At 39.3% G+C, this 25,523-nt stretch overlaps 1 protein-coding gene across 1 annotated transcript in view; it reads right to left on the bottom strand.

The window, feature by feature from the left end:
* cold (coiled) overlaps positions 1-19,235 on the bottom strand; it is a 97,633-nt gene extending 78,398 nt beyond the window's left edge. Inside the window, exons 1-2 of the mRNA XM_067139590.2 lie at positions 19,034-19,235; positions 3,024-3,143 (exon numbers count right to left, since the gene is read on the bottom strand). Coding sequence (XP_066995691.1) covers positions 3,024-3,143; positions 19,034-19,094 — 181 coding nt within the window. The 5' untranslated portion in view covers positions 19,095-19,235. The remainder of the gene's footprint in view (positions 1-3,023; positions 3,144-19,033) is intronic.
* Between the last annotated feature and the right edge of the window lie 6,288 nt (positions 19,236-25,523).

The following is a 25,523-nucleotide window of genomic DNA, read 5'->3' as shown; positions in this document are numbered from 1 at the left end:
AAATTCATTCGAGGTTCAATCCGTGAGCTGTGCTGTATTATAGTGGTGGAGTACAACTTTGAATCGCGTGCCGGCTCATTTGGCAACCACGGCGAGTGTGACGAGACAGTGACGTCACTTCCGCTTTAATCTGCTCAAAAGGTGGTCCGGAGAATAGTAACCGTTGTGCTTGGGAGGGGAGAGAGGGTGAAGCAAGGAGAGTCTGAGGAGTGCAAGCTCCCAGGTTAACAAGCCTCTAGCATCCCCTCTAGAGTCTTGGTAAATTGTGACAAAAATAAGGTTTTTTTGCTAGTGGCTTTACGTCGTACCAACAAAGACAGGTCTTATGCCGACGATGGGATAGGAAAGGGCTAGAAGTGGGAAGGAAGCAAGCAGCCGTGGCCTTAATTAAGGTAAAGCCCCAGTATTTGCCTGATGTGAAAATGGGAAACCACGGAAAACCATCTTCAGGACTGCTGACAGTGGGGTTCGAACCCACTATCTCCCGGATGCAAGCTCACAGCTGCACGCCCCTAAAATAAGGTTATGGGCGCATGTCACGACAGTTTCAAATTACACGGTTTTTAGTTTTGAACGAGTGTGGCAGCCTTGTGGGCACACATTATGCAGGATCTGTTGAAGGCAACAGAAAATAGTCTTCATGACAGCCAACCCGGCTGACCAAAGCCGGCGTATAGAAACAAATAAAATGTTCACAAATCTGATATTTATAGTGCCGCTGTTTTCATTCTTCTATATAAGTAAGAATACTGCTAGGTGGGTCCTTGGCAAGCATAAAGAACGGATCTCTCCTTTCCGCTACTCCAGTATTGTTTTAAGTCTTTTTTATTATATTTTTCACACGGTGAACTCAACACGATACTGCCAAATTATAAATGAAAATCCTTGAGGAAATATTTCTATGTAAATTACTTATTCCCTTGTTCCTACTTTAAAGTTTTGTACTTCTAGAAACATCATCTCTAATAGTCTTCTTTTTATGAAACAAATGCATGATATATACTAAGCATTATTGCCAATTAGCTCAAATGTAGAAATTTAAGATATAGGGGCAATGTAATTTATGTCAATTTTATTAATTTTCAGATCAAATGTGAGAAAAATACCACACAGATCAACTTAGAAATACTGCGATGCATCTGATAGGAGTACAGAAATCTGTATCAACGCAGTCTTTCTACCAGTCCACTTTGGGTAGCGACCAACAACCATTTTCTTCAGACATATGCACTGCAATGTTGGGAGCTAATATGCCCCTGCATAAGCCGGAGCATCTTCAAATTTCAACAAGCTACTGGGAGCAATCACCAAGTTGGAGAAGAGTGGCATGCCCCTGGTGGAGTCATTTAGAATTGAGGAAGAAGTCAAGGGAAGTTTGACCCAACCTCTGGGAAGGCAGCCGCTGTCAGCAAAATAAAACCAGATGAAGTAACTTCATTAAAGTTTCGTCCAATCACCTCATGTGATGTTGAGAGATCTTTCTCTCAGTAAAACAACATTATGCATGAGAGGAGAACAAGATTGCTACCGGAAAACATTGAAATGTTGCTTGTAAATTCCTTTTATAGTAACTGAGCGTGTTATTGAATTATAAGTAATTTTTTCATGCCTATTATGTTGGCTATGTTACACGTTAGTGCCTATTTAAATGCCTATTTTGGCTAATTTAAGAGCCTGTATGCCTGCCTATTTTAACTGTTTTTAGTGCCTATAATTCTCGTCTCTAGTGATCACTTATACCTTCTAATACTTCAGTTTCTCTATAGAGCTCATCTGAATTTACAAGCACAACATCGAGAATATTCTTCCCTCTTGTTGGTTCCATCACTTTCTGATTCAGCCGTCCTACACATATTCACTTATTTGCCATTTTTGGTCATGTTTCCTGTCGTTTGACATACCTTCCCAACTGACATTTGGTAAACTGAGATTACCCGCCATAAAAACTTTCCTTTCTGTGTCGTTTCCCACATAGCGATCATCTTATGAAATAATTCTGCATCAGTGTCACCCTTTCCAGGCCTGTACACCCCAAAAAACATTAACTTGCCTATGATCATTAGAGATGAACCTTACACAGAGAATTTTATGTTTCTCATCCTTAACTTCTTCATAGCTTACAAATTCTTCTTTCACCGGAATGATTACTCCCCACTGTTACTATCCTGTCTCTACGATAAGCACGCCAGTTCTGTGAGAAAATTTCCATATCACTTCTCAGCCATGATTCAACTACCACTATCTGGTAATAATATAGCTATTAAACTACTTAATTCTATTCTTTTTTTACAATACTTCTACAGTTTAACACTACCAGTTTTATGTTACCCTTACTCGGTTAATATAGTCTTTGTAAAATGTATATACATCGCAAAGCTGGACAATTCAACTATGACGCTCAGTCATTATGAATGTGCGGCCAATGACCTTAGATGTTAGGCCCCTTTAAACAACCAGCAACAAGCAAGCATTATGAATGTTAACTGTTATTTTGTAAGTTGTGCAAGTATTATTCTGTGGTCTTTATTATCTGTGTATGTGCATGATAAATTTATTATTTAGAAAGAGGCTTAACGAACACTCTGAAAGTGATTAAATACAGCCCAAGCGAGAGGAGTGTAGGTGGTAAGAACAGCAGGGTTGGACCAAGGTATGAATATGACAAGCAGATTAGAGCAGATGTAGGATGTAGTAGTTACAAAGAAATGAAAAGGTTAGCACAGAATAGGGTGGCACGGAGAGCAGCAACAAACCAGTGTACGGACTGAAGACTCAAATAACAACATACAATATATATATATATATATGCAGAAAAAATATCTAACATAACATTCATTTGACAATTACAATAGAGCAGCCTTATGGCGGTAGATCTACAGGCACATAAAAGAACTCCAACACCTCAGGATAACCAAAAACCATAAAAGTAGTTAGTAGGTAAAACCAATAACATTATGATTAACAAATACATTACTGCGCTAAACTGGACCAATATAAAGGATATACAAATAATCGAAACTTACTTCCCCACGAAATCTCTGAAAGACAAGCATCCTGTCCCTGTTCACAAGTTTCGATGTTTTTCAGGCATTTCTCGTGGTTATTTTCCTGCCTCTCACAGGTATAACAATCCAGAGTGTTTCCTATAAAGAAAATAGTACATTAGTGCCTTACATCTGACAAACTGGCTTAAAAAAACATTAAATAAATCAGACAGTTATACTACATAGTTTTTCTTAAATTCTGGAAACCGTTCTGACACATGTTTGCAGCAGACCAAACCAATTAATCTTTGTTTTCAAACTTCTTAGCATAGCACATCCACAAATGTACACGTAAGATTATCTTCAACTCTATTCATGACAATGGGTACATTGTTCTACGGGGTTATCTCTAATCATCAGTCATTATCACAATCTATGTATATATAAAATAACATGTCCTGATTGACAGACTGATTCATATACACGGAGTCAAATCTACTGGGCAGAAAGAAATGAAACGTTGGGGATACATTTAGTATACATTGTAGGTGCTCACTAAGAGAGTATTTTTGGATATTCCATCCCTATGGAATGAAAAGGGGAGTGAATGGTTTATATAGGTATATCTATCTCTCAAAAAATTCGCAGTTTAGAGATGTAAAAATTGGTATTTGGAATCCCCTTTAAAAACAAAGAAACACATATTTTTTCGTTTTCCGAAAATCCTCTTAAGGGGGTTGATAAAAGATGAAAAAGGGGTTCAATTCCTTTTATGAGGATACTTATATATAAAAAACAGAAGATATCACAGACATGAAAATTGGTATTTAGAATCTCCTTTAAAAATAAAGAAACATGGTTCATGTTTGTGGATTACTGTAGTCACGTCCTAGTTCGTGAACCATGGGCAACGGCTGAGTGGCCTAGAAAGTGGTCCTGAGAGTCGGGATACCAGTTGCTATGGAATGGGAGTGGGCATCTCGGACATATTCTGAGTCGTGGCCCTCCTTGTGCTCAGGCGGCTAGGACTATATAATTCACTGGTGGTCCATAACCCGTTAGAGGAGAGATCCTCACTTGGACTATGTGCAAGTAGGGTAGCATCCTGCTTCATGAATTTACCGAGCTCAGAACACTTTAAGCAAGCCTCGGACCTACGGGAGTATCGGAGTCCCACTCCCATTTGACAGGCGAGGGACTCCTTGGAAACAACTTGGCGAACGAAATGGAATTCGATGGAGAGCTATCAATATTAATGGGGCTTATGAAAGAAAGAAAGTAGAACTGGCTGAGTCAGCAAAGAGGATGCATTTGGATGTGCTAGGAGTAAGTGATATTCGGGTAAGGGGAGATAACGAGGAAGAGATAGGAGATTATAAAGTGTACTTGACATGTGTTAGAAAGGAAAGGGCAGAGTCTGGGGTAGGGCTCTTTATCAGGAATACCATTGCACGCAACATAGTTTCTGTTAGGCACGTAAATGAGCGAATGATGTGGGTAGATTTGTCAGTTGCAGGAATTAGGACTAGAATTGTGTCCGTGTATTCACCATGTGAGGGTGCAGATGAGGATGAAGTGGACAAGTTTTATGAAGCATTGAGTGACATCGTGGTCAGGGTCAACAGCAAGGATAGAATAGTGCTAATGGGCGATTTCAATGCGAGAGTTGGGAATAGAACTGAAGGATACAAAAGGGTGATTGGTAAATGTGGGGAAGATATGGAAGCTAATGGGAATGGGAAGCGTTTGCTGGACTTCTGTGCTAGTATGGGTTTAGCTGTTATGAATACATTCTTCAAGCATAAGGCTATTCACCGCTACACATGGGAGGCTAGGGGAACCAGATCCATAATAGACTATTTTTTTTTTGCTAGTTGTTTTACGTCGCACCTACGCAGATAGGTCTTACGGCGACGATGGGACAGGAAAGGGCTAGGAGTGGGAAGGAAGCGGCCGTGGCCTTAATTAAGGTACAGCCCCAGCATTTGCCTGGTGTGAAAATGGGAAACCACGGAAAACCATTTTCAGGGCTGCCGACAGTGGGATTCGAACCTACTATCTCCCGAATACTGGCCACACTTAAGCGACTGCAGCTATCGAGCTCGGTCATAATAGACTATATCTTAACAGACTTCGAATTCAGGAAATCTGTTAGGAATGTACGAGTTTTCCGCGGATTTTTCAATGATACAGACCACTATCTGATCTGTAGTGAACTAAGTATCTCTAGGCCTAGGGTAGAGAAAGTGAAATCTGTCTGCAAACGAATAAGGGTAGAAAATCTCCAGGACGAGGAAATTAGACAGAAGTACATGGATATGATTAGTGAGAAGTTTCAAACAGTAGACAGTAAGGAGGTTCAGGATATAGAAAGTGAATGGGTGGCATACAGGGATGCTGTAGTAGAAACAACAAGGGAATGCCTAGGAACAACTGTGTGCAAAGATGGGAAAAGGCGAACATCTTGGTGGAATGATGAAGTGAGAGCAGCTTGTAAACGTAAAACGAAGGCTTATCAGAAATGGCTCCAAACAAGGGCGGAGGCAGACAGAGATTTGTATGTAGATGAAAGAAACAGAGCGAAACAAATAGTTATTGAATCCAAAAAGAAGTCATGGGAAGATTTTGGTAACAACCTCAAAAGCCTAGGTCAAGCAGCAGGGAAACCTTTCTGGACAGTAATAAAGAATCTTAGGAAGGGAGGGAAAAAGGAAATGAACAGTGTTCTGAGTAATTCAGGTGAACTCATAACAGATCCCAGGGAATCACTGGAGAGGTGAAGGGAATATTTTGAACATCTTCTCAATGTAAAAGGAAATCATTCTTGTGGTGTTGCGAACAGCCAAGCTCATGAGGAGGAGGAAAATGTTGTTGGTGAAATTATACTAGAGGAAGTGGAAAGGATGGTCAATAAATTCCATTGTCATAAAGCAGCAGGAATAGATGAAATTAGACCTGAAATGGTGAAGTATAGTGGGAAGGCAGGGATGAAATGCCTTCATAGAGTAGTAAAATTAGCATGGAGTGTTGGTAAGGTACCTTCAGATTGGACAAAAGCAATAATTACACCTATCTATAAGCAAGGGAACAGGAAGGATTGCAACAACTATCGAGGTATCTCATTGATTAGTATACCAGGCAAAGTATTCACTGGCATCTTGGAAGGGAGAGTGCGATCAGTCGTTGAGAGGAAGTTGGATGAAACCCAGTGTGGTTTCAGACCACAGAGAGGCTGTCAGGATCAGATTTTCAGTATTCGCCAGGTAATTGAAAAATGCTACGAGAGCAACAGGCAGTTGTGTTTATGTTTCATAGATCTAGAGAAAGCATACGACAGGGTACCGAGGGAGAAGATGTTCGCTATACTTGGGGACTATGGAATTAAAGGTAGATTATTAAAATCAATCAAAGGTATTTATGTTGACAATTGGGCTTCAGTGAGAATTGATGGTAGAATGAGTTCTTGGTTCAGGGTACTTACAGGTGTTAGACAAGGCTGTAATCTTTCACCTTTGCTGTTCGTAGTTTACATGGATCATCTGCTGAAAGGTATAAAATGGCAGGGAGGGATTCAGTTAGGTGGAAATGTAATAAGCAGTCTGGCCTATGCTGACGACTTGGTCTTAATGGCAGATTGTGCCGAAAGCCTGCAGTGTAATATCTTGGAACTTGAAAATAGGTACAATGAGTATGGTATGAAAATTAGCCTCTCGAAGACTAAATTCATGTCCGTAGGTAAAAAATTCAACAGAATTGAATGTCAGATTGGTGATACAAAGCTAGAACAGGTCGATAATTTCAAGTATTTAGGTTGTGTATTCTCCCAGGATGGTAATATAGTAAGTGAGATTGAATCAAGGTGTCGTAAAGCTAATGCAGTGAGCTCGCAGTTGCGATCAACAGTATTCTGTAAGAAGGAAGTCAGCTCCCAGATGAAACTATCGTTACATCGGTCTGTTTTCAGACCAACTTTGCTTTACGGGAGCGAAAGCTGGGTGGACTCAGGATATCTTATTCATAAGTTAGAAGTAACAGACATGAAAGTAGCAAGAATGATTACCGGTACAAACAGGTGGGAACAATGACAGGATGGTACTCGGAATGAGGAGATAAAGGCTAATTTAGAAATGAACTCGATGGATGAAGCTGTACGCATAGACCGGCTTCGGTGGTGGGGTCATGTGAAGCGAATGGAAGAGGATAGATTACCTAGCAGAATAATGGACTCTGCTATGGAGGGTAAGAGAAGTAGAGGTAGACCAAGACGATGATGGTTAGACTCTGTTTCTAACGATTTAAAGATAAGAGGTATAGAACTAAATGAGGCCACAACACTAGTTGAAAATCAAGGATTGTGGCGACGTTTAGTAAATTCACAGAGGCTTGCAGACTGAACGCTGAAAGGCATAACAGTCTATAATGATAATGTATGTACACATTTTTTTGTTTTTGGAAAATCCACTTAAGGAGAACACAACACAAAAATCAAGTTGCCTCACAATCAAAGAGTGTATCGGACAGTGTTCAACTATATATTTGCTTTTGCTGTGCGCCGCTCCGTAGCCCGGTGAACCAAGGAAACATGAGTAGCTGTGACGTCACTGCGCTGTAAGTGCAGAGCGAGCCATCCAGATGATTACTGCAGTACGCGCTCAGCTGCTCTTCCGTTTACTTGAAGTGTTGTTTATTATAATAGTGCGATGACTGTTTGTCGAAATGCCTTCCTGTAGTGTGTACGGCTGTAACAACAAAACGAGTAGAAACCGAAAGTGTAGAGGAAAGAAATACATTTTCATAGGTTTCCAAATCGAAGTAAGTCGCCTCGAAGGTTTAGCAGTTGGGTACAATTTTGCAAGAGGAAACACGTTTCTCCCGGTAAGGGAGCTACTGTGTGCTCAGTGCATTTCAAAAATACAGACTATGATGAAACGCAACTTTTGAAAATGAAGGTGATGCCTACGGAAAGGCTGCAAGGTCCGAAATTGAAGCCAGGGTCTGTTCCTTCAATAAAATGTCCGGCGTCGACAGATGGAGATACTTCTCAGGCAGGAATGCTAATTAATACGGAAGCCGCTTCACAAAATACACTGTGGGAGTACTCGTCATAAACTAAAAAGAGCAGGACGGAAAGGTATGAGGCTAAAAGACAAAGGGAGTTTGTTGACACAGTAGTAAACGGAAGTGATAACGATAATGATGTACACGATGTTCAGAATGATATGAGAGAAAATATTTCACCAGACAGACACGAATGTAGTGTAGAAATAGTGTGAGTTAGGAAGTGAAATAGCTAGAAAATACTTTGACGTTGCAACTTCCAGCACAGCCTTGAACAGTGACGTAATGGGAGAACAGTTGAATGACAGTTTCTATGAACCAGATGAAAGTGACAGTGAAAGTTATATTAGTGATACTGATAACGAACACACTCAGGACGATGTACATATTACAGGTTCATATTTCTTTGTAGCTGGGACAAGTTTGCTCACACTCTTTGAAATTTGTTACATTTGTAAAAGTAAAGTGAAAAACATTTCACATTACATTAAAGGGACTATGTTGTGCGTAAAATCACTTTGCGATTGTGGTAATAAAGTCCGTTGGTATTCTCAACCTATGGAAGGAAAGAAACCGGAAGCAAATGTCCTAATATCATCAGCATTATTGTTGTCAGGGCATTCTGTTTGAACCATTTTGGTCATTCTGCAACTCCATTAACTTACATATGATGTCACGAACTGTATATGATAGAATTATTCATAGAGTAACTGGTCCGATAGAGGAGGGTGCTTGGGATCAAGAAAGGACTAATGTTATTGATTGTTTGAAAAGCAGTGCCAAACCCATTTGGTTAGCCGGAGATGGCCAGTATGATTCTCCCGGCTTTCCAGCCAAATATTTAGTGTATTCACTAATGGATATAAATACAGGACACATAGCTCATTTGGAACTTGTTCAGAGAGTGATGGTGAAAGATGATCTTGAAAGGGCTGCGTGTGAAATCGCGATGAGGAAGATTGTAGAGGAAGAAAATTGTAATATAAAACTCTTCCTTTCAGATAGACACAAAAGAGTGAGGTATTTACTGAGAACGCAGTAACCTGATATTGAACATGAATTTGATGTTTGGCACATATCAAAAGGTCCAATGAAAAAGATGAAAGCTCTCGGTAAAAATCATCCAGAAGTTCAAGCGTGGAAGGCCAGTATAAATAATCATTTATGGTGGGCACCACAAACATGTAATGGAAACAGTTCTGTGTCAATTGATAAATTTACGTCAATTTTGCACCACGCATAAGTGGTTAGAAAACGGTGAATGGAAATCCTGTGAGCACGATACATTAACGGAGGAGGAAGATAGAAAGAAAATGTGGATTGAAGGAAATTCAAGTTCATATGAAGCCTTGAAGAAATTTAGACAAATCTTTTTTAAAAGATGTGGAACATATAAAACACTATGTTCACACCGGAAGCCTACATAGTTATCACAACCTTTGTTTGAAATACGCTCCTAAAAGAGTTAATTTCTCGTACAGAGGCTTAAAGCTCAGGTCAGTGATTGCTGCATTGGACTATAATTGGAACATCAATAAATTGAAAGCTGGTATCAAAACTCAGTACTCAAAATCAACAGAAGCCTGGGTGATAAAACAGAAATATGAAGCGTCAAGCGACTGGATGGAAGAAGGCAATAATGAACAAAATAAATCTCTTGCAAACTAACTATAGTAGAGCCTCACCTGAAGATCAAGCAATGGATCTGTCACTGCCTAAAAACATCGCTCCAATACCTCGACCTTCCAATGACGACCTGATCAAAAAGCACTTCTCACGATTTCACTCGCAGCAATAAACGAGGTACCGTACTTCATGTCAAAATAATACATTATCTATATTTATCATACAAACAAGCTTAGAAAACTCTTACATAATTCTACTGTCTTAATTTCATTTTTTCATTTACAGCTTGAAGCCCACATAGGTGCCATCGGGTTCCAGAAATGTGTTCCTTATGGTGTTGACAACACATGATAGGATGACAACTCTGTTCTTTTTACCAATCACAGTCCATGAATTTACCCACGAAGTGAACTGTTTGTAACAAATAAAACGCCAAGTTCTATGTGATGGATTTAAAGCTGTCAGTAAACGTTTCCTTGCCATACCCTTTGTTTTTAAGCTCATGTTATGCCTTGTCATTGTCAATACTTCACGGTCTAAAATAAGCCTTGTAAACGAGGGATTTCTTGTTATACACATAAATTTCTCAGATTTCACTGCTTTTACATTGTCTAATTCACAACAGCATACACTTTCTTCATCCATATCCATCACGGTACACTCATTACATTTACACCAAATTCGCATGCCGGCACGGCCTGTAGTGTTTAGCATATCCATGTCAAGATCGCTATCTGAATGGACATGAGTAAACGTCGTTCGTTCTGGCTCATACTGATACGGACAAATGATATTTACATCCATTATAAATAAAAATAAGCCCACTAACACTGGCAACAGACGAACACGGCAGTAGCAGACGGAGTGCGGGAAAAGACTGTGCAAGTTTACTCCCAGCGTCAAGGCTGCCAGGTAGACTCTACAGCGCAGTGACGTCACGACCAGTTACTACTTCCGCACATAACTTGAGAATGGTTGGACATAGAGGCATTGGATTAACAGCACTGTTATTACATTCCCATAATACATCTGTAGCAATGAATAACGAAATATGTGTTTTTGTGTTGTGTGCTCCTTTAAGGAGGATGAAAAGAAGTGAAAAACAGGGGTGAATTTTTAAAAAGAAATGAATTATTTTTATGAGGATACTTATATCTCCAGAACTGGAGATGTTACAGTTGTGAAAAATGGTATTTGGAATCTCCTTTAAAAACACTTTTTTTGTTCTATGAAAATCCACTTGGGGGGAGGGGTTGAAGACAACTGAAGAAGGGGTTGAATTCATTTTATGAGGATTCTTATATCTCTAAAACTGAAGACGTTACAAATGTGAAAATTGGTATATATCTAGGCCTACATACAGTATATATAAGTGGAAATAGGCACCCACTAAAGAAGGGTTTCAAAAAATTCCACCCCTAAGGTGATGAAACGGTGGTTAAGCCCTTAAAACCGTTTGACATACAAGCTTGAAATTTCATATGATGGTTGTGCTGTATGCCTTAGATTTTAAATAAAAAGTGGTCTTAAAATAATACGCCATTAAGGTGTTTTAACTGGGAGGGAAAGGACTGAAAAAAAAAAATATCTCTGAAACTGTTTGACTTACGAGGTTGAAATTTCCCATGATGGTTGCTCCTATATGTCATGAATTTTAAATAAAAAGTTGTCTTAAAATAATGCATCCCTAAGGGTCTGAGGCCTGATTATAAAAATATCAATTTCTCTGAAATCGCCTGACATACAAGGTTGGAATTTCACTAGGTAGTTACTCTTCAATATCTTAAGATTTTTTTAAAAAATTGGTCTTAAAACAATGCACCCCTAAGAGGTCTCTACTGGGGGTGATGACCAATGACAAACATATTTATTTCTCTGAAACTGTTTGACTTACTTACGAGGTTGAAATTTCAAATGATGATTGCTCCTATGCGTATTACATTTCAACTAAAAAGTGGTCTTAAACCAACACATCCTTAAGGGTTTCTGACAGGGGGTGAGTTCTGATGACATATTATTCATTTCTCTGAAACCGTTTAACATAAGAGGTTAAAATTTCACTTGATGGTTGTTCCTATATGTTTTAGATTTTAAACAATATGATTTAATTCAAAATATTTCACGTATAAGGATTGGGATTATGTAGAAGTTGTTGAAGTTGAAAGCTAAGTTACCACAACAGTCAAGGTACTCGACCGAATTTCCGACACCTTTTCTTTATTGCCCAAAGAAAAGTTATTTGTAAAACTCAGGGGTTTAACTGAAATAACCTTGAACTTGATACACACCTGGAGGAATATTTTTTGAGACTGTATACCATTAATGGTCCCAACTAATTCTTGCGAACTTTGAATGTATAATATTTAAAGATTTAAACCTCTCAAATTACTAATCACTTTCCATATAATAGGCCTAAATAATAATGGAGGCTCCATCTTACTTTTTATCAGAGATCGGTGCTGCCCTCTATACACACTAAATTCTGTCTTAGGTTTTAAAATAAGAAGTGGTCTTCAAAAAATACATCCCTAAGGGGTTTTGACTGGAGAATGAGGAATGATGACCAAAATGTTAATTTCTATGAAACCTTTTGAATTATGAAGTTAAAATTTCAAATCGTCTCCTAGGTGTTACATAACAAAGTTTGAAACAAATTCAACCCCTCAGAGAGTTAAATGGGGGTTATGATCCAAAAACAGATATATTTACTCCTTCCTCCAAAACTGTTTACTGTACGAAGACAAAATACCAAACAGCAGTATATATTTTAAATCCTAGGTGTGAATTAGAAAATACTTTTAAACATCCCACCCCTAAGGTTTTAATTGGAGTTATCTCCACAAATAAAATTATTCATTCCTCCAAAACCGTTTGACGTACAAATTTGTAATCGTACGAGAAGGTTCTTCGCTTATGTCCTAGATGTAAAATATCATACACTTCAAAATATTTCTCCCCTAAAGGAGATGGTGGTCGACTCTCAAAGAAAAAAAACCCAACATGATATCCATTCTTTCAAAATTGTTTCAGGCATGATCTTAAAATTTTACATGAAGGGTGGTCTTCTATGTCCTAGATGTTAAGAAATATATTTTTAAAATATTCACCACTTAGAAAACATTCATTCCTCCATTACTGTTCATCGTACAACACCGAAGTTTCACAGAATGATCGCTTTTACATAATAGATGTTAAATAAGGTAGGCTTCTTCTGTATGCTGTTCAAATGCATGTTAGATAAGAAAATTAATAATAACTCCCCCAAAACCGTTTGACGTACGAACTGAGGGTGTATTTTACAGGCTTAGTCGACAGCAGACTCTCCAAAATGTAAAATTTTGAAAAATAACTTTCAATTTAGAACCGTAGGGAAGCACAGGTATCTTGCTAGTTCTTCCTATGACAAATATCAGCTCCACTAACACCTCCCTTCAAAAACTGATTAGCTGCTCACTGCGCATGTTTGGATGAATCTATGCCCTAACATCCGTAAACTTGTTGCTCCTTGTCCAAACAGACCCGCAGAATTCTAATGTACAATGCCACCTAATGGAACTAATACGAAGCTCAGTGTAATGAAGCCACAATAAATGTTGCACTCACAGTTTGGTGACACACCCCACTCCCCCTCCGAATTAATACTAAAAAGAATAGTCTAGCCTAAACTGTCTACCAGTTTTCTTTTCATAATGAAGACAAAACACTATAGAGTATCAGGTTAGTAACTTTTTTTTTTTGCTATTGGCCTTACGTCGCACCGACACAGATAGGTCTTATGGCGACGAGGGTTAACAACTAATATAAAACCAAAAAAATGGTTTACACTAAAGCTAATCCTAATATCCTATTCTCTGCATAACATGACACACCATTAAAGTACAAAGAGAAAACTGCTAGGCCTATATACGCCTACCAGTAAGTGACTTAATACATAATCGAATCCAGGGCCGTTTTGTGGGTGAGCCAAGTGGGGTGGTGATCCCATGACCTGCGCTAGGGCGGTCCCACACCAGAGGAGGAAGGTAACTGGTTTAATATTTCTAATTCATTCCTGGGATTCAAAATATTTAGAAACATTCTGAAAGCCACATCAACAATACAGAGTGATAATAACAATAGTGATAATGGTCATAATTTAATCCATTTCTTTGAAATCCTTCACAGAATTAGACACTGTACCAGGAACGCAGGGTACAAGCCGTATTTATTAAAAGTGATGCCGTATAACATCACGCGCGCCAGGAACTCCAAGCTCGATGTATTTACATCTGCCAGGGCGAGCAAGCATGAGAGTTAAACAGTTGTGAGTGACGTAGATGTAGGAGCGAGGTAGACTAACCCGCCCAACTCATCAACTTGCCTCGTGACAAGGTCTGGATTTCTGGAATCATGAATCACACATTCGAGAACTTTTGATTTAGAGATTTAGAAAACTTCTTTAGTAATGGTCATATCGTCTTGGGAGATACGCCATTCTGTAGCCAATTACAAGAACGTCTCCACTATCAAATCTCAAGAAAATCCATCAAGAGATTTTCGAGTAAATCCACTTTTAAATAATCACGTTATCTGATGACGTGTAGGCCTTGAACATATAAAAGGCGAGGCTACCCAGCAAAAGACAAGCATTCTTCGACAAGGGCTCTGCATTGCCAGACCCTCTGTTATTCTGTCCGTCAACAGTAGAGTCGAGTGACAACGTAGTAATTATCAAGCGTGACATGTAAGTCCTCAAGCCCAAGAACAGAACTCAGTGTAATTCTCAAACTACACAACTTAATTTTTCTTTGGTCAGAAACCAAGCGAAGTGTTTAACTTATTCCATTGCTATGCAGGTGTTAAAACATTATTTCAGTGACTGTGATATTTTGAATGTGTTTAAAATATTTCATCGAGATAACACAGGTGTTGGCCTATTTCTTGCAATTCAACACTTAAGTGCTCCTTAACTGGTGATAAATTTTGAGCTAGATAAACTGTGCCAACCGCACTGTTAAAAGTGAGCGACGTAAACTGATAATCCATTATACTGTTAGTCTTAACTGAATTCGAAATGATTTCTACTCATTCTTGTACATAATTACTTCTAAATATTCTTCAGTGACTTTATTATTTTACGAGACACACTGTGCTAAGAGTGACTGACAAGTTATTATTTATTTCCTCACTATTAGCACTGTCTTACGGATAAAATCTTAAACAGCTATTTTTGTGTCAAGTGCAACAATATTATTATTCGTTGTGGCAAGTAACCACAGACAGTGCACTACAACTGAACGGTATTTAGTTTCATCATTTTCAGTGGTAAATAACCATGAACTGTGTTTCATCATTTTGTTTCTTAAATCAATGCTATGTGCATTTTCAATTTTTGAAGTGACATTCAATAATTTCTATCTGCAAGTGTCAAGTGAAGTTTTTGGCATATTTCAAACTACGTATTGTGCACCTACATCAATTGAAGTCAGTTTTCAGTGTCCAGAGATTCTGAACACGTTGGGGGACTGTACGACTGTGGACACTTGTATAAAGTTAAACCACAAATGATTACCCGGCATCAAGATCACCGCAGACCTTCGAGATCTTCAGGAACGAGGTACGGGTTTGATTCCATGCTGGTGAGCGGACTTGGGAGTACGAGACCAGTTCCATGGTGACGAGAGGATCCTGGAGTACAAGCCCAATTCCATGGTGATGAGAGGACCCGGCAGTACTTCACCATTTCAGGTGTAATGTAATTTATTCCTGCTGCTTTATGACAATGGAGTTCATTTACCATCATTTCCACTTCCTCAAGTATCTATTTCACTAACATTGTCCCCTCCCCGAGCTTTGTTGTCAGTGATGTCAACAGAAAGACAGACTTCCTTTTACGTTCAGATTTTCAAAATATTCCCAGGGATCTACTACGAATTCACCTGATTTACCTTTTTCGCTCCCTTACCGTCCAGAAAGGTCTCCCTGCAACTAGACCTAGCATTTCCAGATTAATACCGAAATCTTTACACGACTTCTTCTTGGATTAAACAATAATTAGTTTTGCTCTGTTTCTTTCAGCTATGTACAATGCCTCCATGCTTGTCTGGAGCCATTTCTGATACGCCTTCCTTTTACATTTACAAGCTAACCTCACTCCATCATTCCACTTTTTCCTATCTTTACAAACAGGTGTTCCTAGGCATTCCCTTGCTGTTTTTACTACAGCCTCCCTGTGTGCCACCCATTCTCTTTCTATATTGTGAACCTGTTTACTGACTATTGTTTGGAACTTTTCTGTAGATTTTCTTCTTTTATTTGTCTGTAGGCAGACTTTACTTTATCCTAGGCTTAAAGATACTCAGTTCATTACAGATCATTCAGTGGTCTGTATCATCAAAAAATCCCAAAAATAACTGCACATACTAACGGATTCCCTGTACTCAAAGCTGGGTGTGATATTGTCTATTATGGATCTGGTGCCCCTACCCTCACATGTGTAGCGGTGAATAGCCTTATACTTGAAGAATGTATTCATAACTGCTAATGCCAAGCTAGCAGAGAAGTCCAGTATACACTTCCCAATCCTATTAGCTTCCCGCATTTACCCATCACCTTGTCATATCCTTCAATTCTTTTTTGAACTCTCGTGTTGAACAAACACAAAATTAATATTTTTTCAGCACCTAAAAATCTTTCCCTAACAATTATTCTTTACCCTTGTTTTAAATTTTTAGAGAGATATCACTATAATTGATATAATGTTTTAAAAAATCAAACGGCCTCAGCTACAACGTGCAAGCATTTTGATTTGATGCTGTCTGGGCTGCCTGTGCAGCATTTTCGACATTTCATTTTGCTCTTTTGATCTTTCTTGGGCGAGCTATGGTTGAAATTAACTCACTTTATGGAGTAAACACCAGATGTGTCACCAGAGATTTTTTACATGCTGACATACAATATGGAGTATCGAATTGACTCTTTTTCTTTTCTTCAAAAATCAAAGTAGTTCTGAAATAATTACCTATAGCCCTTGCCTGATGCCATTTCTTGATGGATACAGTACTTTTGTATCCATTCCCTGACACAGGCCAGAGTAAAGTGTAGCTTTCACCAAAGTCCCAGTCTCATCCATGGCTGTGACAATATGGAAGCTGCTGGGGTATGGGTGGTGCTGAGTATTGACATTCAGAGCACGACTAGTGCATCTGAGTGTTATGAAAGGTGTTGCTCATAGGGTTAGTCATGCTGCAATAGCACTTTCTGACCCAGCGGGGAAAGCAATGGCAAACTACTTCACTCCTCGTCTTGCCTAGTACGCCTCATTTTGGTGCTGCCATTGGTTTTTTGTGGTTTCCTTATAACCGCATAACCTTTGGTGGTGCTATTTGAGGATCCAACCAGCCTCTGGGCTGATGACCTAACAGACAGACATCATTGGCCCTGCAAATTGATGGGATGGCCCAGATCAAATTCAAAGATACAGAATCACTTGAAAAAAAATCTGATTCATACAAAGAAAAGTGAGAAATTTGGTGAACAACCTTATAGACTTGTAAAAGTGTATTGATAAAAAATATATTTAATGAATACTAAGTTAACTTGTATTGTGAATTAAATAACATTTCAGAAGGCGAAGGTTTCTTTTCCATGTCTCCAACTGCTGATATATTTGAGGAGTGGATGTAGTTGAAATTGTCGCAAGCAATACACAGAATCAGAAGAAAAATTAAGAAGAGGCGTGAAAATACTATCATGAATTACAGCTTAGTCATACACTTTTCACATCAATTCACATTAAAACCATGACGAGTTAAAAGTAAAACAATATGACTACTGCAAAGCCAAAAACCTGCAAAAATTCCTTATTAGTATGTGTAATTCTTCCAGTGTCCCTGGTTAGGCCTATAGACTTGTGCGATTTTTCTTTCACCAATTACAACGTACAGCATTATTTTTCCACTTTAATTTGATTATTCCAGAAAACAATTTAACAAGTGCTCTGCCATTAAATTATAGCCAATAGTACACTGTAATCTGAGTGATGTTCAAAAATGTGTGCGTATGTAAATATAATTCGACCTATACCTTTAGGTACAGTGACCAGGGGCCTGTTACACGAACGAACTTTGCAACTTTTCAACTTTGCACTTCTTGCAATGTGCAAAGTCTTTCTGCTCCACCATGATCTAGGTTGTACTTTTCAATTTCTTCGCAAAGAGAAAAGTCTCTGTGAATGAGCGATCCGATCGAGTTTATTCCATGAGCAAACTCTATAGGCGTAATACTCTATGATTTTCATGCTTTACTTTTCGCGGCGAACTTGACGATATAATTGTGGTACAGTTTAAGTTTTTATCATAGGAAAGAAAGGTCAGTATTACAAGAAGCTGGCTGTGCTGGAAGTTGTCAAGGAGAAACGTGACATCCTTTTTTACAACTTTAAAGATAGCCAATCAAATGATGACGCACATGAATGTTAACGAAAGTAGGCTACCGTCAACACATCCACACACAGAAGGAAATTCACCCTTCATTAGCAATCCTGTCGCTATATTATGTGGATTATCAGGCCAACGTACTGTTAGGAAATAATACCTTTACTATAACACCTACGACTTTGGTAACAGTTCTGCAAATAATTGATTTTGATGTCCCATGCATTGGTGCTACACCGTGCAGCTGGGCACCATTTACTAACCAATGTATATAAGCATATAAGAATTTGATCTTTTTCGGAAAGGAATTGATTTATTTTTGTTGCATGTTTCAATAAATGACCGATCATTTCAAGAATATAGTCAACCTCTGTCGGGGTAATACGAAGTCACTCGCGGAAGTCCGTCGAAGTGAGGTTATGAAAATTAATCTCGTCTTTGTACGTTTTATTGGGTTCTTCATCACTGTCCTCACTTGATGCTAACAAAATCTCACGTCATAACGTGTTTATATCAGTAAACAAACTTCTACGCCGAGAAACTAATGTATATACTTGTTAATTAACAGATGAAAAGGGAATCATCTCTTTGCAAGATTTATGAAAACCTTTTGCTTCATTTCTTTGCATTTTGCATTTCTGTACCAATGGAGGAACATAACAGGCTTGAAAAGTGAAATGATTCCTAACTTTTCATTTTGCAAGCTAAATCTGAAAAGTGATGGTGGAACAAAACCTGAAGTGCAAAGTTGCAAAATTCGTTCGTGGAACAGGCCCCAGGCTGCCAGTAAATTCAAAATAAATAATTCCATTCTGCTTTGTAAAGAAGAAATCAACGAAGGGAGTGTGTGACAGGAATTTTACACGACATAAATACCACTAGATGAAACCTGCATAACCAAAGTACGTGAGTGAGAAGGTTGTAACAAACCCAGCAATAAGTAAAACTCACCTAGATGAGCAGTCGATAATATTAGCGGCAGGAAGATATGGTATATATAACTTGGACTCATTCTTCACAGGACAGCCGCCTCCTAATTCCTTGTATAACGCTGTGTCCAGTCACTAAAGCCTCCAATTATACTCATAAAAAATCCACCACCACGCCCTTATAGTCAACAAACACGAAACAGCAACGCTAGGGCAAAACAAACTTCTTCTTCTTCTACTTCTTCACTCTATAATTTGATGGCCTTCTTCTTCTTCTGCTCCTTCTACTACTACTCCTTGATATGTTGTGTTGGGCTCCTTGTAAGTTTCGCCCAGTCAATATTCTTATAGGACAATAGGCGACACTGAGCGAGATATCGAGGGACAGCTACTGGAGCTCACTCTAGTGGATAGAACTGAACAGTACTGATTTTCTCATAAGAGCACTTGTATTTTTGTGTGAAGTTTTAGGTGTTATTTATGCGTTTTCAGTGAGTTGAGATAAATAAATAGTAGTGAGCGTCATTTCTTGATATCTTCTCTCAACATGAAGGGAAAGGTATGTGCTGTGTTTGGCTGCAGTCATAACGAAGTAGAGAAAAATGCTCGGTCGTTCTTCAGGTTTCCTCGTGACAAGAACATGTAAGTAATATTGTGTTTGCATATATATTCTTCCAGTGACAGAGACTTTTATAGTACTTCATAATCTTCTGACCTGCTCGACCCATATTTTAACTGGCATAAAATGTAATACGCATATTTTATTCTATAGTGCAGCAGTTAACCTTCAATACCGATGTGTTGTTAAAGGGGTGATCTGTGGGTTTTGAAATGTCACACAAGCGATTTGGATAAAGTGTACAAGAAAGAAGGGACGTTACGCTTATATAAGAATTATAAGATCTGTTCAGATCATTTCCAGGCCAGCGACTATAGAAATCCTCGACAATACAGCCAAGTGCATGTTACATTTTTGCTCTAATTGTACGTAAATATTCCTTAAAGCATCACCATCGACAATATTTTCATACTTTTCTTTCTTTATCTCTCTTCTCAGATTAAAGCCGGGATTTTGTAGATTATCTTTCTGTTAGTAGGCTTCATGTTAGGAGGAAAATTGTCCAGCTATTAAATGTTAATTCGCCGGGCTGAGTGGCTCAGGCGCTGGCCTTCTGACCCCAACTTGGCAGGTTCGATCCTGGCTCAGTCCGGTGGTATTTGAAGGTGTTCAAATACGTCAGCCTCGTGTCGGCAGATTTATTGGCACGTAAAAGAACTCCTGCGGGACTAAATTCCGGCACCTCGTCGTCTCCGAAAACCGTAAAAGAGTAGTTAGTGGGACGTAAAACAAATATTAAAATTATTAAATGTTAATTCATTGCATCAATGTGTAAGGAATATCTTTCCGTTAGTAGGCTTCATGTTAAGAGGAAAATTGTCCAGCTATTAAATGTTAATTCATTGCTTCATATGTGTAAGGAATGTGCCGATATTTTTATTGACAAGTGTCTTAATGTGATGATACAATGTTTTTAAATGAGAAAAAAGACAAATCCAACCGTAAGAGTTCAGGCAGGAATGCTAAAGCTAAAAAAGTCATGCATAAATGAAAGATCAAGCCATTTCACTTCTTGTTTATATGTCAATTTCAGTCTTTGAATAATAACCTTTTAAATATTTCTTCATTCATTTATCCAGAATTGCTTTAGCAACTTCGAAGTTAATATCTCAATAACACTTTCTTTCTAGACTAAAATCAAAATCAAAAATCAAAAATCAAAATCTCTTTATTTACAAATGAGGTGTCTACCTCGGTGGCAAATGGTACACTAAAATACATTATTGTCAAGCACTAAATATTAAATTAACAAGAGAATAAAATTTTCCCATAATAAAATATTATATAATTTACGCTAACAATTTTTTCTATTAAACACACAGCTCGTCCTTAATAAATTTACATTGTTTACAAAATTCTACTTATAATATCTCCTGTACTACTTACAAATATAGTCAACTGATATAGAGTATGTGCAGGGGCGTATTCTCCTTGAATGCAAAGCATTCATTACATGCGTTATGATAACACAAAGAACTGTCTGATGTACGATTTTAGGTTGTTTCAAGTCAAATATTAACGATTTCATCTCTCAGAAGTTCAAAAGGTCCGCGCAACTGTACTGGTTCTGTTGCTTGACTACGTGTGGTGCTGGTGTAGTCTCGCCGTCTACTCCACTCTAGGAAGAAAGAAACAGCGATTGGAGGAGTTAAGGATGTAAGGCATTCAATCTTAAAATTGCATTCGGTGGCAGACGTAGTTCTGAAACCCTCCGAACGATGTCGCTGCAATTGAAACTTGGTCAGAATTTGTCACCCCATACCCGTGCTACCCTCTGCCATCTGTTAGCAATTTGGAGAAAGTCGGCATCTTTACAGCGAACGGGACCAACAGATTACCCCCGCAGCGAGAACCCAACGTGACGAAACTGACCAATGCCACTGGGGTGACTTACCTCCAGTGCTTGAGTTGTAGCTAACTAGTGAGTTACGGTAATTCATTGTGTTTTCGGTGTTTTATTTTATTGTGGTATTAACGATGGATGAGTCTAAAACGGATATAATTGTAAATCAGTTTACTGACCGTTCGTTTGATGAAAAGACTCAAAAAGTTAAAGCCGGGAGACCTCTACCTAAACTCGTAAATTTCTTCTTCTTCTTTTTCTTCTTAATCTGCTTACCCTCCAGGGTTGGCTTTTCCCTCGGACTCAGCGAGGGATCCCTCCTCTACCGCCTCTAGGGCAGTGTGCGTGAGCTTCAGACTCTGGGTCGGGGGATACAACTGGGGAGGATGACCAGTACCTCGCCCAGGCTGCCTCACCTGCTATGCTGAACAGGGGCCTTGCGGGGGATGGGAAGATTGGAAGGGATAGACAAGTAAGAGGGAAGGAAGCGGCCGTGACCTGAAGTTAGGTACCATCCCGGCATTTGCCTGGAAGAGAAGTGGGAAACCACGGAAAACCACTTCGAGGATGGCTGAGGTGGGAATCGAACCCACCTCTACTCAGTTGACCTCCCGAGGCTGAGTGGACCCCGTTCCAGTCCTCGTACCACTTTTCAAATTTCGTGGCAGAGCCGGGAATCGAACCCGGGCCTCCGGGGGTGGCAGCTAATCACACAAGAAGTGTGTACGCACGTTCAATCAAGAAACTTACAGTAAAACTGTTTGGCTCGAGTTCACCTACATGTAATTAGGGTGAGTAGAATTGAAATTTACTTAATACATTGTGTTAACTGCATGGTTACTAGTTGCATGCCTCAGTTTAGATTCCAGAATACGCCACTGAGTATGTGGAATTACTTCAAATGATACTGTACAACTGGTATAAGATTAAAATTTACATTGCATTTATTTACTTTTTCTTTTCTTTACTCATTCTGGAACCTAAGTAGCATAACGACCTGCTGCGTCTTAACCAGAGCCCCTTTTGCCACCACTTTTCAGAGTTCCTGAAGGGCCTTCACAGCTAACGTAGCGGTCCCAGGGCCCTCGAAGTCCCCACTGTACTTCACCCTTACAGGCAGTCCCCTACTTTGGCTGTCCAAACTTCTTAGCGCGACCGTCGAATTGTCTCCCATTTTAGCAAAGCGAAATCCGTAAGTGTCGGGTATTATCTCTACTGTATTTGGAGTTATAAAACACCGTATAGACATGTGTATAAATATTAATAAATAAACAAATGGGAGCACTGCATTATACACAAAACAGAAAACACTGGAGGTTTGGAAAAAGAGGTGCGCATTATGGACTTGATTAACTCATGGAACGGTAACGGTATCATATGCCATACAGTTAGTAAATAATACCACGGCCGACTGAATCCCTCGCTATGCTCCTTATACCGGCCAGCATAAAGCTGTAATTGGAAAGTTTCACCGTAATGGCGCTGGAGCGCTGGCCTCCTACCTACTGACAGGAAGCTGATTACCGCAAGTTGCCGCATTAACAGTTTTATTTGTATGGTTTTGCTGTCGTAAATATTGGCAATGTGTTCGCAATGAGGTGCTTGATGGCTTGATATAGAGATCTGATAGTTATGCGCTAGTGAGTTTATTTTTTTATTATGTAGTGCGGTGATTATATTTTTAAAACTGAGTTTACAAATCTTGGAATTTGTGACATTCTTGTGCACCTTTTCGTACTACGAGCAGAAATGTTATGAAAACAAGAACAAAATGATTTCTCGCTGTAACTTCGTCCTAAACCAGAATTTTAATTTGTGCTCTAATTCGTCTTTTAATAGTGTTGTGATTTGCTTTTCGTTAACTGTGTTTGGAAATATTCGAATATGTATTGCTGTGTGCCTTTTTTATTCCGAACAGGAAAAAAAGAGCAAAGGGACACTATTATTTCACGAATTCTCTGTAGACCAGCACAACACAACGGAATGGCAAAAAGCAGTTAGCACTCTCACCTTAGTTTTCCGTTTCTATTTCGGGTATTTACCTTCGTCCTTTCTTTCTTTCTTTCTTTCTTTCTTTCTTTCTTTCTTTCTTTCTTTCTTTCTTTCTTTCTTTCTTTCTTTCTTACTCTGTTTACCCCTCCAGGGTTGGCTTTTCTCTTCGACTCAGTGAGGTATCCCACCTCTACCACCTCAAGGGAAGTGTCCTGGAGCGTGACTCTGCAGGTCGGGGGATACAACAGGGAAGGATGACCAGAACCTCGCCCAGCTGGCCGCAGCTGTTATGTTGAACAGGGGCCTTGTGTTGGGGATGGGAAGATTGGAAGGCATAGACAAGGAAGAGGGAAGGAAGCAGCCGTGGCCTTAAGTTAGATACCATCCCAGCTTTTGCTTGGAGGAGGAGTTAGAAACAATGGAAAACCACTGCGAGGATGTCTGAGGTGGGAATTGATCCACCCCCTCTACTCAGTTGACATCCCAAGGCAGAGTGGACCCCACTCCAGCCCTCGTACCACTTTTGAAATTTCGTGGCAGGGCCAGGAGTCGAATCCGGCCTTCGGGAGTGGCAGCTAATCAGGTATTTTTACCCATGTTTTTTCTTTTCATAAAATAATCCTTTATGAGGTGTTATTTTTCATATGACAGCAACACAACACATTTTTTCCAAGATAATCCGAACTTTAACATTTAAACATTGACAAGTAAGAATCACTACTGCTATGACGGTAAGGCTGACGTATGAAGTGTTATTACCTGAGCAATGGGGCCGATGACCTAGATGTTAGGCCCCTTTAGACAACAAGCATCATCATCACGAGCAGAGAACAGTTTACGCAAAATAGTTTTCTCTCACAGAAATGTATTTAAAATTATTCTTCTTCTTTTTTCGCTATTTGTTTTACGTTGCAGCGACACAGAGAGGTCTTATGACGCCGGTGGAATAGGAAAGGGCTAGCAGTGGGAAGGAACCGGCCGTGGCCTTAATAAAGGTACAGCCTGATGTGAAAATAGGAAACCACGGAAAACCATCTTCCAGGCTGAGGATAGTGGGGTTCGAACCCATTATCTCCCGCATGCAAGCTCACAACTGCACGCCGCGCGGCTAAATGTTCCGCCCTACTGCATTTCAAGTAAAAATTATTGTCTGAATTTAGCTCGGCCAACTTGCCCGGCATTTAATATTCCAGTGAAAGATATGAATGAAATGTAATCTGAAACTATATACAGTAGAACCTTGGATTGCGAGCATAATTCGTTCCGGCTACATGCTTGTAATCCAAAGCGCTCGTATATCAAACCAAGTTTTCCCATAAGAAACAATTGAAAAGCGGATGATTCGTCCACAACACAAAAATATTTATTCGCATACCATTTCTAAAACAAAATATTACGTAAAACAAATTAAAGTGCACTTTTCCTTACAATAGAATCATTGTTGGTGTGAGGGAGACGAGAGATGACATGAGAAGACTTATTGTGCAGCACGAATTTCATTAACGGAATCACTGCTATCTGTTAGCTCACTGGAATTGTTTTCTTTTCGTGCATCTTTAACGAGGAACCTGTCCAATGACTGTTGTTTTTGCCTCTTTCTGAGGATTTCACGAAAATGTGACATTGCATTGTCATTGAATTGATTCACCGCTCGCACTGCTACAGCCTTATTCGGGTGGTGTTTTTCTAAAAAATTTGCACCGTTCCCCACATTTTGCACTCCTCCCAAATCTCAGTTGAATTGAGTGATTCCATTGACTTTTCCTCCTCCTCTTCCCCGGACGAGATCTTCTTAACTTCCTCCTATTGTTCGCGATGCAGGTCCATCTGTTCGTTGCTGGTCAGTTCCTGGCTATGTTCTTCCACCAGCTCTTGAATGTCCACGTCATTCACCTCCAGCCCAGTAGTCTTCCCTAAGGACACAATTTCATCGACAGGTGGCGGCTCTTTGTCACCAACAATCCCCTCATAGTCACGTCCGAGAAAACAGTCATTCCACAGCTTTCCCCAAGCGGAAGTGAGTGTTCTCTTGGCGGCTGCATCACAGGTTTCATCGAT

This window comes from Anabrus simplex, chromosome 2 (assembly GCF_040414725.1).
Source record: "Anabrus simplex isolate iqAnaSimp1 chromosome 2, ASM4041472v1, whole genome shotgun sequence".
NCBI classification, from domain to species: Eukaryota; Metazoa; Arthropoda; class Insecta; order Orthoptera; family Tettigoniidae; genus Anabrus; species Anabrus simplex.
This window is presented reverse-complemented; position numbering and strand designations above follow the sequence as displayed.